At 36.4% G+C, this 14,655-nt stretch overlaps 1 protein-coding gene across 3 annotated transcripts; it reads right to left on the reverse strand.

Moving 5' to 3' along the window:
* Positions 1-1,581: 1,581 nt before the first annotated feature.
* Positions 1,582-3,388, reverse strand: LOC110865826 (putative F-box/LRR-repeat protein 23). 3 transcript variants are annotated; one of them, XM_022115146.2, is made up of 3 exons: positions 3,240-3,388; positions 2,463-2,841; positions 1,582-2,384 (listed from the first exon to the last, which is right to left on the reverse strand). In XM_022115146.2, exons 2-3 carry the CDS (start codon positions 2,834-2,836, stop codon positions 1,763-1,765), a joined length of 996 nt encoding a protein of 331 aa, XP_021970838.1. In that variant the 5' UTR covers positions 2,837-2,841; positions 3,240-3,388; the 3' UTR covers positions 1,582-1,762. The 3 variants fall into 3 exon arrangements, with proteins under 3 accessions (XP_021970838.1, XP_021970840.1, XP_021970841.1); XM_022115148.2 differs by having other exon boundaries at positions 2,463-2,875; positions 3,240-3,379; XM_022115149.2 differs by having other exon boundaries at positions 2,463-2,892; positions 3,240-3,379.
* Positions 3,389-14,655: the final 11,267 nt, after the last annotated feature.

Here is a 14,655-nt window from a genome sequence, read left to right on the forward strand (position 1 = left end):
GTTGTTAGTCGGTTTATGTCCAATCCAGGGAGAGAACATTGGGAAGCAGTTAAATGGCTGCTAAGATATTTGAAGGGGACTTCAAAAGTGGCATTACAGTTTAAGGGGAAAGATGTTATTCTGAAGGGTTTTGTGGATGCTGACCTTGGTGGTTGTAAAGAATCTTACAAAAGCACCACCGGATATGTCTTTACAGTGGGAGGCACTGCAGTAAGCTGGATGTCCAGACTGCAGAAAAGTGTTGCCCTTTCAACCACAGAAGCAGAGTATATGGCAGTTGCTGAAGCAAGCAAAGAGCTTATATGGTTGAAGAATTTTCTCAAAGAGCTCGGCAAGGAACAAGTTGATTGTGCACTATTCTGTGACAATCAAAGTGCAATACACCTTGCAAAGAATCTTGTCTTTCAAACGAAGACAAAGCACATACAGCTGAGATATCACTTCATCAGAGAGCAAGTTAGTGAAGGCACTCTGAAGTTGAAGAAGATCAAAGGAAGTGAAAATCCATCTGATATGTTGACTAAGGTTGTCACCTTAGAGAAGTTGAAGCTTTGCATAGCTTCAATTGGCCTTCAGGTTAATTGAAGAGAAGGTCGGGTAACTAGGAATGTATGAAGATCAAAGTTTTTACAGAGATACTGATGCACAGTTGAAGCACAGGTGAAGATTATTCCGTGGCTTCAAGTGGGAGATTGTTGAGTGTGAAGCCAAACCACTTGACAATTTGATCAACCTGAGGTCAGCAAAGCTGATCAAGTTGATAAGGGAATAATTGTCTTGGTGATCCAGATTTCACAGGATAATGTTTTGGGACATTCTTCTCTTTCCTCAGTCTTATATATATGAGATTGTTATGTATTTGTAAAATTGTACCAAAAGCTTAATACAAATATTCCTAGTTACCGAGAGTGGATGTAGGTCAAAATCAGACCGAACCACTATAAATCTTTGTGTTCTTCATCAGAAAGTTGTTTGTGTGTGAGTTCTGTGTTCGTGTGTGTATCCTGATCCTAACAAAACGCACAAGAATTCGAGAAACGCTTCATTCTGGTCACAAAAATTGTTAGATAGATATCAAGGAAGAGTCGTTTACTTGACTTAGAAGTAGATCTAAATTTAATGTTTTGAATTGGTGTCGTTCCTAGTTAGTGTGTTTTTAATGTCCGGATGTAATCTTGTAATTGTTTGGGTTTCAGTTTCTTGTTGGCCCAGTTTCTATATTTATATACAGTGGCGAAGCTTGACCATGAAAACGGGGGGGTCGAAAACGTATATACCCAAAAATTTCTATAGAACCAGGGGGTCGAAAACGTATACACCCAAAAATTTCTACACGAAAACTACATATATAGTACTACTGAGCGAAAAGTTCAGGGGGTCGGGCGCCCCTCCCGGCCCCTCTAAAGCTACGCCCTTGTTTATATAGAAGTTCTTGTGGTTCAAAAAACTAACTTCCGTTATATTTCTCTGTTAAACTGACCAAAAAGTTTCTATATTTAATTTTCTGTTAAACAAAAAAAAATTACTAATAGTAAACGACTCAAAGTACTAAACTTACATAAACTTGCATAACATGACTGATTGGTATCAAAACAAGTGCAGAAAAATTATAAACTTACATAAAGTTGTTACAAGTTAGTACAAAACTTTAAAACATAAACGACCCAAAGCTACTAAAAGTCTACTTTTAAGTCTTCTATCGACTTCAAAACTGTCACAATATCATCTTTCAAAAGAAAAACGTCATAGATTCATCACAAGATTATTCATCCGATCCTCCCTCAGATTCTTCATCCGATCCTCCCTCAGATTCTTCATCATATCCTACCTCAGATTCATCATAATATTCTTCACAAAATCCACCAAATTCATCAGAAAATTCATCCGTTTTATATATAAATGGACAACCTTCTGGAAAATGATTGGGGAGTTTTACACATTTAATTTGTTGTAAGCATCTTTTCCATAAATCTCCACCAAGATGGAGGAACAAGCACCGACGCAAATCAAGTAATTCAAGGTGATGACAACCATCCAGAATCATCTTCAACCCTTCATTCGTCATTGGGCTCCCGATGAGTTCAAGGTGCCTTAACTCATGTAAGTTTTCCCCGATAGCCGTAGCTATCCAATCATCCATAAAATCATTAGGCTCATACTCCCCATCACTATAATAATCCCAGAACCTATAATTTTCTTGATTCACTTTGAGTGTTTTTAGCTTGGAGCAATAACGGCCAGCAGTTTCAATACCCTCTCTCGATATATTTGTTGCATAAAGGCTGAGTTCCTCCAGTAATGGAAATTTCACCAAACATTTGGTCCAGATACGATTCGAAAAATCATCACAACACGCGATTGTGAGACGTTTAAGTTGAATAGATCTGTAAAAGAAACATATGCAATTGAAAGACGTCATTAGTGGTGCAAACTGATGCAGAGCGTTTTGGATTTCACCATACCTGTTAGCAATGTATTCAAGAATCTCCTCATTGCAGAATCGCACGATGGTGATATCAACTAGTTGGCCTTGGCTTCTGTCAACAGCACGCTTACACATCTCTTCAAATGCACGATTAGCATTTGTGTCAAAAGAAGCGTCCACATAAATGACCCTCCATATAGCCGGGTCCTTGCAGATTTCACGCCACGTGGTGCATACTTTCTGGGCATTCTGAAAAATGTCAAAAACACCAATTCTGTGGAGTATATTGGCCGTTATCTCTGACGGGAGATCCAACCAGTTCCTTTTTGGTCGCTTCACCTTACGAATATGTTTGAATTGTGATGCTCCCAACACCGGCTTCTTCAAGTTGATGGCTTTTTGTTGATCCATCAGCACTTTATAATGCACAAATCAAACAAAAACTTTTACCTACAAATGTACATATACTGATATACATACATATTGGAGTTTATAATCACTTTCTTAACAAAATTCAAACCAAAATGATACAAAAATCTTGAGATTCCATTGTAACCTTTTTCACAATTAAATTGTGCATTTTGTAAAAGATCATAACACGTAGTGTCGGTATGACAAATATATCAAATGATGTCTAAACTAGAAGATCAACAGCCCTAACACTAAGACACAACAATCCGCAACATAACAAAATTTATATTGACCTTAGACTAACAATATCATCAACAGAATAGTTAGAAATGAGAGATATAAAACCCTAGAACTACTGAAACTTCAAGTAATTATGAAAATATCCAACAAAATATGAACTCACATCACACTGAGAAGGAGAATCGTATTTAAGTTTTCCGATAACGATTGTAACTTCCGATCAACCTCAGACGCAACGGAGAGGTGCTGAAAAGTCGTACGCCCCAAATTTTACTCCAATTTGAAAAACCGCCATTCATTCGGATGTTTGTTTAGTTTTAATATATAGGTAAATTACACTTTTCATCCCTTGTATTTATACTAAATTTCAGTACATGCCCTTTACTTTTTGAATTGGCAAGGATCATAACCTTCGTCATTCGCGTCGTTTGTCCTTTGACCCTAACCTTGTTAGACTATCTCCATTGGTGACCATACCCAACCCAATCTTTTATTAAAAAAATAATATCTCTTTCTTCCACCTACACAACCAACCCTACTCAATTTTTAATACACATTCACAACCCAACCCAACCCATCCCAGCCTAAAAATATATGTTTTTGAACGAACTCGGTTTTTAAAAAAATTTATATCGGGACGTTCACAAAAAAATAAGAAATGCCGTGTATTTAGTTTTTCTTTAAAGTTTAAATATTTTAAGTTATTTGATTAATTATATGATTAGGGGTATTAGTTTGGGTTGCAACCAAGGTTGCCCCACCAATTTAGTTGTCAACATTAGGTCACCAATGAACATAGCCTTAATTTTCATTGTTATAATTGTTCATCTAGATCCCCACGCGAGGGAAAAATTGTCCTTTATCTATTTATTTAAAATATATTTCAACATATAGAAAGAACTTAAAAAATTAAGAGTTAAATGCCCAGTTGGTCCTATGTCTTCTACATCCTTTCTATATCTCTTTCTTAAAAATCCTACTATTATCCATTCCTCCCCCCCCCCCCCTCTCTCTCTCTCTCTCTTTATGAACCGTCAGCCACCTCCATGGGTGGTAAAGGTTGTCACACCCCAAAAACATCGCGACCTAACTCTCTCCCCTCGCTACTCTCCCTTTCTCTCGCTAGCTCTTTCTCCCCCATCTTTTCAAAGTAAGTTTTTGTTGTGTTTGTTTTGCTGTTCTAGCATTACATGGCTGCGTTTCTGCGATTGTTGATACACATGATGATGTGATAAGATGATGATTATATGAGTTGCTTTAATTATGTGTCGATTAGATTAGTTTTGTACTCGGTTAGTTGCTGGGGTTTAGATGGGATGAATATTGAATGATATTTGAGTTAAAACTTGTTGTTTTAGCGGTGTAGATGGCGTATAATGATTCTAATCCACTGTAAATGAACGTTACGGGTCGCTGGGTGCATTAGTTATTCGGTTGGGGAGGTCTGGTAGCGAAATCATAATCTGTCCAGCAGTTACAGTCGACTTTAATCGGCTGTAACCGGGTCATAGTTTATCGAAAACTGGATTTTCTTGAGTCTATAACGTGGTATTTTGAAATACGCTTCTATTGGCGCCAGAATCATAATTTTTGGACGTCGTTTGATGTTTTAAATAAATTATTTCGTTTCTGCAATTAAAGCTGCATTTTTTGGCAAATTTTATGTGTTAAGTTTTAAGTCATAACCTTGGAATATTTAGAGTTAGACTATGAAATTTATACTGTTGAGGGCCTTCAGTGTCTGTGCGAACCTCCAACTGGAATTACGTCAATCGGATAACTGAGGACTGTTAAATGAATTTTTTCGTGAGCTGGAGTCAGAAAGTGACGAATCTGATTGTTTCTTAGTAAATGATTTTTATAAATTTTTGGTAAAGATTTAGACTCTAAAAATTTAACACAATAGTAACCCCTCCGAGGGGAATGTCACATAAAAAGATGGCAATTTTTGTAACCTCGTAAGTATGTTAAACGAGTTTCTCAAAAAAACTTATTTTTAGTGAATTTAGCTATGTATGATTATTGGTTATAAAGTGTCGAATTTGCTACTTTTAGTGTCCGCACGTGCTTAATGATTGTATAACTGATGAATGACATGTCGTAGTGTACATTATGAACATATTCTTGAAAACTACTCGGTAATATGTTGTGACAACTTGTACGCATGTTAATTGCTAGATACGTGTAGGATTTGTGTGAATTACATGAACGACCCCTAATATTCTTGTTAACCATAATGGGACGTGGTTGACCATACTAGCTCGCATAATTTAATCTGCTGAGCTAATCTAAGGTTAGTTCACAACTTTTTCTAAAAAGCATGTGTCCCTGGTTTGGGACAACACACATATTTCCCTGGTTTGGGAAATACATATGGTACCCCTGGATTGGGGCTACACGCGCGTTCCTGGATTGGAACCACTAAAACAAACTATCCACTGGAGGTGGACCACATTATCCCTGGATTAGGATCGCCTAGTATTCCTGGATTGGAATACTACTTTTTAAATAATGTAATTTATATCTCATGTCTTTAGCGAACTAAACGAACTCTATCTGAAAGTCCCCACACGTTATATTGATTAGTCACCGGGTTTGGCGAACGGGGTATTAGTTGATAGTGCTATTAGGTTTGACAAACCTCACACCATGCCGAGGAGGATGGGCGTGAACTTTGCCTTGGTAACTAGTCAATGATGATAGACATTGACACGTGGCACAAACAACTACAACAGTCAAGTTTCGGTACCACACAGTTTAGTAGCTTAACGATGAGGTAGCTCCCCATGACATGTTTTATAAACTAAGTATTTGAACAAACATGTTCTTGTAACAACACTAAAAACTGTGAACTCGCCAACTTTGTGTTGATACACTACGGCATGCTTTGCAGGTTGTTAGGTACAGCTATGGACGAACGTTGCAATCGCCTGGAGGGTGTGGTTCGTAAAGCCTTAAGTTTCGTATATTTAATAAACTTGTGGTTTTAAATTTATGATAGGTTTACTTTATTTTCCACTGCTAACTTAAACTGGATTTTGAACTTTTAAACACCGATCACTAATTGCGTTGATTGTGATGATTTTACAACTTAGATAATTTGTTCAACATGATTAGTGGCTTGATCCTGGTCAGTCGCACGCCTTACGGTAAAACCCTGCATGTGGAATTTGAGGGTGTGACAGTGACGAAGGTTGATACCCATAAGTATCTTAGTGAACGATGCAATATTAATTTTGGACATACAACTTAATTAAAATATAAAGTTTAAACATAACCACAACCACCACATAGTTGTTTGATCCTTATGGATCTTAGTACACTTGGTCCCAAATAGTTTTAAAAGTTTTCCAAAACATTATTTAATAAACCATTGCATCAAATTACCACAAGACAAGCCAAAATCCCGAAGCTGAACTCATGTACCTAAAGAACACGTAATAATCAAGTGTCAACACAACTGCCGTTAAGTTCACAAATTCAAATTGTAAACAATTTGTTTAAGAAAAATTTTCTTATTATGAATTTTATAATAAAACATTCATATATAATTAAGAAAGTCAATATTATTTCCTTATAAAAAAATCTAAAGGTCAGTTCTCTGATCGCAAGCGTTTTCTCTAAATACCTTCGACACGGACCGTCTTCCCAAACTTTATTTATATATTAAATTTCTGCATCAAGTTTTCAGATTCATAGGGTTGCAAGGCCTATGAGCTATATATTAACAATAAGGGTATAATCAACGCTAGACAATCACAGAATATCAATTCGTCGTTTGACTTGACACGGAGCTACCGGTCACGACGGGGTGGTCAACCCGATAGATCTATCAACAATTCTACGCATACTGGTATTAATGATTAAACGACTAAATTCGCGTAAAGTGCCACACATTGGGTCACTTATGGTGCCTACCTTATGAACAATATATATATATATATATATATATATATATATATATATATATCCTACTAAAATGATAAATTTTATATTTTGTGTTGTACGAATTCCCCGAAGTCCTTACCAAAACGTAATCCTATTCCGATACTTACTCTCTTGAGATCAAGCAAATTCGTCACAACTTAGATTTAAATATTTTAAATCTATAGGTTCGTTTTACCCCAAAAACCGTAATCCTCCCCGTTTCTCCCCGAAACATATTTTTAATTCAATCACATTTCCAAAACCATGTTTTCCTCGAAAACATATTTATATCATTCCAAACCAGATTTTCCATAAAATATATTTTTAATTTATTCAAAGGCATGTTTTATACAAAAATGTATAATTATCCTTTTTGAGACGTGTTCTTCCCCCAAAACGTTATATAAAACAATAAAAAGAGGGATTAGTAACACTCACCTTTGGGTGCGTTTTTATGCTAGCGCATCCCACAAATTGGTCTACACGTCCTAATTTCAAGTAGGAATGATTTAATAACCAATTATTCTATAAATACCTAAATTGGTGACCCTCATTATGTTATATCCGTTATCACACTCGTTTATATACAATATATCTATGATTTGCGCTTCGTAACATATTTACATAAACATGAACATATCATCAAATATCGTAATGGACGTATCCCATCAACTTATATATTTTATAATTTTTGTAGCATTTATACATGAAATAACTCATCAAGTTACCCTGTGTATTATTTTCATGCTCGACAAATAAGTTGCATATTAACATGACATTAAACGAAATGACCGTTTTAACCGTACAAGTATACATGCATAGTCTTAACTCCTACTATTATATCAAAACTTAACATATCACATTACACATACTCATATTCACATATCATATGACATCATGCAAGTTCACCCTTGAACAACCTGTTTTCACGTACATTGAAATATGCGTATTTTAATCTTTCGGTAACGTTTTCGGGCGTCGGAAGTCACGTATGACTAGCCAAACACCATGGATACTTAATATAAGTTAAAATAATTATATTTATCATAAAAATATTAGTTTATAACCTGAACTAAAACAGTTTTACAAAAATCACTTTAAAAGCTGATTTTTACCGTTTTTAACGCATAGTCTTGTACCGAACTTTACTATAATCATCCCAAGTCGTCACGACTTCATATTTTAACATAACACATGTTAATAAATGAATAAAATGGTAATAATATCCATGTTAGTGCAGATTTCATGTAAGTCACATAAATCATGCAAATTTCACCCATTTCACCACTTTTTAAGCTTCATGTACAACATTCAAAGCTACCACACTTATGACATAACTTCATATCATCATCATCCACAATTTTAAATGCATCTACCATACATTTATTATAACTTAAAAATAAATCCAAGACATCATCTTCATCTAATCATCATCAAATCCTTCATAGCATTAATGCATGTAACATTCTTCTGCTTTTATGAACTAACCAACAAAAATCATATGCATGCATACAAATATACATATACACGACACACATATATACAAATATATACTTCCAAAACTCACTTTTCATATTTTCATCATCCATTATATGAACTTTATTCAAAAACCCTTTTTGATCATGCATGCATCAATCTTTCAAGAATCACATCATTTAAAAGTCAACTAACTATCAAAACCGAAACTCAATCCCACATACATAAAAACTTTGTGCGGCACATTGAAAAAGTGCCACTAAAAGGCTTTAGCGTCAGCACTTCTAGTGGCACTTTTTTTGTGTGCCGCCCATTCTTACAAGGTTTTTTAGTGGCACTTTTTTGTTTTTCTGTGGCACTTTTTGCATGCCACTAGATGGCATTTTTTTGTAGTAACACTTCCATTTTATTTTGTTTAAAACCCATTAGTTATTAGTTTTCAAGTTTATGAAGAACTCCAAGTTTATAAGAAACCTTCCAACATCATCATCATCACCAAGAATCAAGAATAAGATTTAAAAAGTAAGTTTATACCTTTCAAGAAATTAGTGGGTTTTGATGGGATTTTGATGATATGGGGCTTGTTCTTCTTGGAAATCACCTTGGAAACACCCTTGGATCTTCAAACCAACTTAAAACTAGCTTGAAATGGAGTTGAATCTTCAAGAAACCTTCAAAATTTGAAAATGGTGGGTGTGTGTGTGTGTGTGTTCGGCCGAGTGAGAGAGAGAGAGTGAGATGAAGATTTTTGGTGTTTGGATTGTATATTAATTGGAGTGTGGAAGGGTTTTTAATCATTAGTTTCCTTCCATGGCCGACATATGTCAAAAGAGAGAAAGCGTGGACACCCCCCATGGCCGCAACCTACCATACACTCACACACACATGCATATACATACACATATATTATATATCTCTAGTTAAATACATGTATTTAACTGACTACCGGGTATTTTATCTCGCGTTTTAATCGCGTTTTAAGGTGTTCAAGATTATTTTTATTGTTCTATAAAAATTAACTCGCCATAATATTGCTAAACAATATTTTATTTGCCTCGACTGGCTGCGTTGTTTATATTTTGTAAGATGCACACGGTGTCTGTCACACCCCGACCACGTAAAACAACAAATCGTGGCGGAAACGTCAGGGAGTGTTGTAACAGAATCATTGTAACAGAATCATTGTTTCACAACCATGGATCAAATAGTTTTGTTTTATTGAATTATTGAACTCAATGTTTGTTACAATTCAGATAAATACAAATAGTTGTTCTCAGTTTTAAAGTCGCTAAGGCACGAGTCCATCCTATGTTTAGCATGCATCAACAATCATCACATAGCAGTACCTGAAACATATATGAAAATAGGTACGTCAGCATAAAAATGCATGTGAGTAACATAGGGTTTTGTGTATTAGACTCATGGCTTTGGGTAACGTAAGAAAAGGTCTCATGTTTTCAAAATAGCCATGAATCCAATGTAAAAGTTTTGTTTCTGAAAACGTGTCGTTTTGGAAAAGGGTTTATATTATAGACAAAAATATACTTTGGTTTTGAAATAGTTTAAATAGATAGTATATCGAAATATACTTTAGTAATTAAAATAATAGATTTGGTAGTATATCACAAGTATACTTTGGTTTAAGGATAAAAGTATCAGTAGTATATCAAATTATACTTTGGTTAGAAAATAGCATATTATCTATGCTTTGGTTTGAAAATAGCATATCAACTATGCTTTGGTTTGAAAATAGCATATCAACTATGCTTTGGTAGTATATCAAATTATACTTTAGTTTATAAAATAACAAAGTTGGTAGTATATCAAACTATACTTTGGTAAACAGTAGCATATCAAACTATGCTTTGGTAAATAACAAAGTAGTATGTTAAAACACATGTTGGATTTTGTACACAGTATACCAAAATATACTTTGGTAGATAACATTTGAGAGCGCATCAAACTGTACTTTTGTTGTATATCAACATATACAAAGAAAGTGTGATTTGGTAATCAATCAAGCCTTAGTGTATTAAACTACACTTTGGAGACTATAGAAATACCACGAAGGCAATTTCTATTTGGTTAAAATTTGGTTTCTGACATTCCATACAACATGAATGGGGTGTCTAGTCCTATAGCGCTATATCGTACTACCAATCGGCTGGGTGAATGTATAAAAATGGTACAATCCAACAATTAGTTTTATAAGTTTTGAAAATCAGTGTTTAAACCATAGGTAATCGTTTAATTTGTCAAAAGAGTATGTACTAAGCATGTGTAGTCATATAGTTTAAAATCATGAAAATAACAAATAGGCATATATGTTTCACCCCAAAACAATTGAAAACAGTAAAAGAGGGGACTATGTACTCACTTGAGGTTGCGAGTATCCTTGATTAAGTGTCCTAACAAAGCTCGGGAAATCAAGGAATCAGGTGGCACTAAAGTCCTTGCTATTTTTCTACAAGAAAACAAGTTCCCAAATCAGATTAGAGAGCTCCAATTCAGATTGTAGAGAAGAGAATGAGGAAATGAGCCAAGAATGAGGAGGTTGGCCATGCTATTTATAGTTGTTGCAAGAACACAAGATCATGACATGTGTTTGTGTGGTCTCCGAGCAAGAATCATGACCCTACAAGTGTTAGGAACTGATTGAGGGACTTGGAGAACACTTAAACTTGGTCTCCACACAAGGATGTTGGTGCACTTGTGTCTGTACTTTGTCTGTATTTTGTAATGTTATAAAACGATGTCTTTTGTCTGTCGTGTTTACGTCTTTTGTTGTGTTGTATATGTGTTTGAATACAGTTTGACCAAGTCAACCATCCTCCTGGTTTGACTTGGCCAAACAGTCAACACTATGTTTGTAAGGTTGATTGCTTCGAAGGATGTCATCGAAGGATGGTTTATATCCTTCGATGACCTCGAAAGATCTCGAAAGACAACCTTTGATGGATACAGATGGACCTCGAAGGATATATCATCCTTCGAGGTATGTATGGATCCTTCGGTAGGTTTCTGGTCGATAAATGATCCTTCGACCAGACTATCTTATCCTTCGAGCATGCAATCTGTTATGGGTATATATATACCATGTATGGTTTCACTTCACAGTGAGACATCCGAAAGTCCTTTGATAGTGTATGTGAGTGAACCAAGTCTTGTAGAGAGCATTTTCAGTTTGGTCAAGGGCTGTAACCGTGTCCACTGAAATACAAGAGAAAACTTTGATATCTTGCGTGTCTACTCTTTCTCTTTGTTGCTTGTGCTTTCATATAAACTATCGGTTTGCATTCTAGCTTGGATTCCACACTTGCTAGAGTGTTAAACATAACAAGGATAAGGTTTAACCTCAACCTCCGAGGGACCTACAAGTGGTATCAGAGCCGTGGCTCTTTTCCTTGTTAAAAACCGGGTTTGTACAAGACTTTGGAGTGTTTGTTTAGCACCCGTTTTTAGTGTTTTTCTCGCATTTCTTGACTTAAAAACGTGTTCTAAACTAACCGGGTGTGTTAAGGGAAGGTTTGGGTAACTTAAAATCTTGTTCTAAAAGGTTTGGTAATTTCCGGCCAAAATTCCGGCTTACTCCGGTGACCGGTTTCTGGATAAGAAGCTTCCTTTTTGGGCAATATTTTAAAAGTCAAATCTGAGTTGGTAGAAAGTTGAGGTCTGAACATACCTTCTGCCGAAAGTTGTCCACCAACCAATCACCTTTTTCACCAACCTGTCAACCTTTTGTCTGTTGTGTCAGATCTGTTCGAAAGATATCCTTCGAAGTCGAAAGATTATCTTTCGATCATAGGAGGTTCGACAGATACCCATCCTTCGAACATCTTTCGAAGTCTGTGAGTTATCTTTCGAGCCAAGGAATCTTTTCGAAGGATATATTGTTCGAGCTACTGTTACTATTCGAAAGATAAGGATCCTTCGGCTTGGAGAATCTTTCGAAGTCATTGTTCGAAATTCAACAGTGATCTTTCGAACACTGTTGATCCTTCGAACAAGTGTTTATCTTTCGATCCTTATCTGTTTAAATTTAACAGTTGTGATTTTCAGGTCTTTCGATCCAGTATCCTTCGGCTGTTTGTTCATTTCCACATATTAACATAGTTTGTGAACATTGAATTTTCAAAAGGAAAAACTTGTTTTTCAAATTTTTAAATCAATTTTCACTTAATATATTAATTTTTTTTTATAAAATGGGAACAAACGGTCAGTGGGATCCATCCGCGTGGACTACAACAACTTTGACTCCACAATCATCAGCTACGCAATCATCAGCCACGCAATCTGCGACAGAGTTCAACAAAACTGCATGGATGCAGGCTATTGCCCCACCTCAAGCTGCAATGATAACTGCAAATCAATGGGCATTGGTCACTAATCAAAGCAGCAGCATTCAAGCAATGATGCAGAACGACAGTGAACTGGTACAAGCACAAAACCGCCAAAACTAAATCACATCAATGATTGGGGATGGTGGAAAGAAAGGCTGAGAACTTATGTTCAGGGGCAAGGTCAAGATCTATGGATGTGTTTCTTCACTCCATTTGAAAATGAGTTGGAAGTTGCAGGATCTAATCCAGAAACTTACAGCACTATGTCTGATGATGATAAGAAGAAATTTGAGTTGGAAAAGAAAGCATTCATGATTCTCACGCAAGCTCTTCACAGAGACATATACCACCAGTTTGTTTACTGCACGACTACTAAAAGCTTGTGGGATATGCTCACGTTACGATGTGAAGGAAATGCTCAGTCTAGGAAGATCAAGCAAGAATTGCTGAAGAAAGAGTTTGAAGGTTTCACGTGTATGGAGAACGAGGGTTTGTCAGAGTTGTCTACAAGGTTCCATCATCTGTTGAGTGAAATGTTTGCTTTTAGAGTCACTGCCACTCCACAAGAAATGGTGAAGAGATTTGCTGATAGCTTACCAGCAAAATGGAGCGGTTATCTTGAAATTCTCAAGGAAAATGGTGTTCTGGACACAATCACCGTTTATGAGTTAATTCAAAAATTGGAGAACAAAGATGTACAAGAAAAGCTAAAGGCAAAAAGAACAATAACTCCTCAGAATCCAGAGATGTACTATGGGATTGCAGGTGGTATTAGTGGAGAAAAACCAGTCTCTCAACACGCGAAGCTTCAAACAGCTTTCATCTCAAACACCGGACCTTCTACAACAAATCAATTTGATCCTTCAGCATACACGATGATGTATTCAAGACCAGATTCTTCTTCTCAACAACAACAAACAGCTCAGCAATTTACACCACCGCCTTTCTTAGACCCAAGCAGAGCTCAGCAGCAACAACCGCAACAGCAAGGGTTTTATGGAAACTCTTCAAACTTTCAAACCACTTCCAATCCGAACACAGTCAGATTAGACACTTCCAACTTTTCCAAAGTCACTGTCGAAATAGCCAAGGAGCATATGGAGATGTTGAATACCTTGGTTAGTGCTTATTGTGGATTAGTTGCAGGTCAGATTGGGAATATCAATCTAACCAATGAAGATTATCAGCAAGTGGATAAAGAAGAGTTTGAGATGATGGATATCAAATGGGCTCTTGCTAGTGCAATTCGAAGAGCAAAGGAGTTTATGGAAAGGACGGGGAGAACCAACTTGGAAAGCAACAACAACACCAAGTATGGTTTTGATAAGAATGCTGTCACTTGCTTCAATTGTGGTGAAAAGGGTCATTTCAAGCGGGAGTGTCAGAAGCCACCTAAGCAAGGCAATCAGAATCCCTTCAGGAATCAAAGACAGCCACAACAGCAACAGAACAACAATTCTGACAGATCAATAGTTCCCGTTGGAGGAAATACATCTGGTTCCACAAACACTAATCCCCACAGAGGATTAGTTGTTCAAGCTGATGAAATATGCAACTGGAATCTTCAGCTTGGAGAAGGAGGTAATGGTGGAACAGCATGTTATGCTAAAGTGGTTGAAAAGGTAGTGGAACCCGTGTCTGCTGGTGAATCTTCAGAAGATGAAGATAGTTCGGGTTATAGTGGAAGCATGGATGGGGAATCACTTGATGCTGGTGATTTATCAAGTGATGCTTTAGATTTGGAGGTTGATGAGCTCTTGGCTGACGCTGAAGCATTATGCAAGAGGAGATCTATTCTTTGCCAGAAATCTGCTGGAACTTCCGAGAAGCTTTCTC

This window comes from Helianthus annuus, chromosome 6 (genome assembly GCF_002127325.2).
Source record: "Helianthus annuus cultivar XRQ/B chromosome 6, HanXRQr2.0-SUNRISE, whole genome shotgun sequence".
Taxonomy (NCBI): Eukaryota; Viridiplantae; Streptophyta; class Magnoliopsida; order Asterales; family Asteraceae; genus Helianthus; species Helianthus annuus.

What these genes read in the sequence shown, in the direction of transcription:
- LOC110865826 (XM_022115146.2), bottom strand. Translation starts at nt 2,836, where the DNA reads ATGGATCAACAAAAAGCCATCAACTTGAAGAAGCCGGTGTTGGGAGCA. An exon ending in CTTGAATACATTGCTAACAG is followed by an intron (nt 2,385 to 2,462) that starts GTATGGTGAAAT and finishes TTTCTTTTACAG; the next exon opens with ATCTATTCAACTTAAACGTC.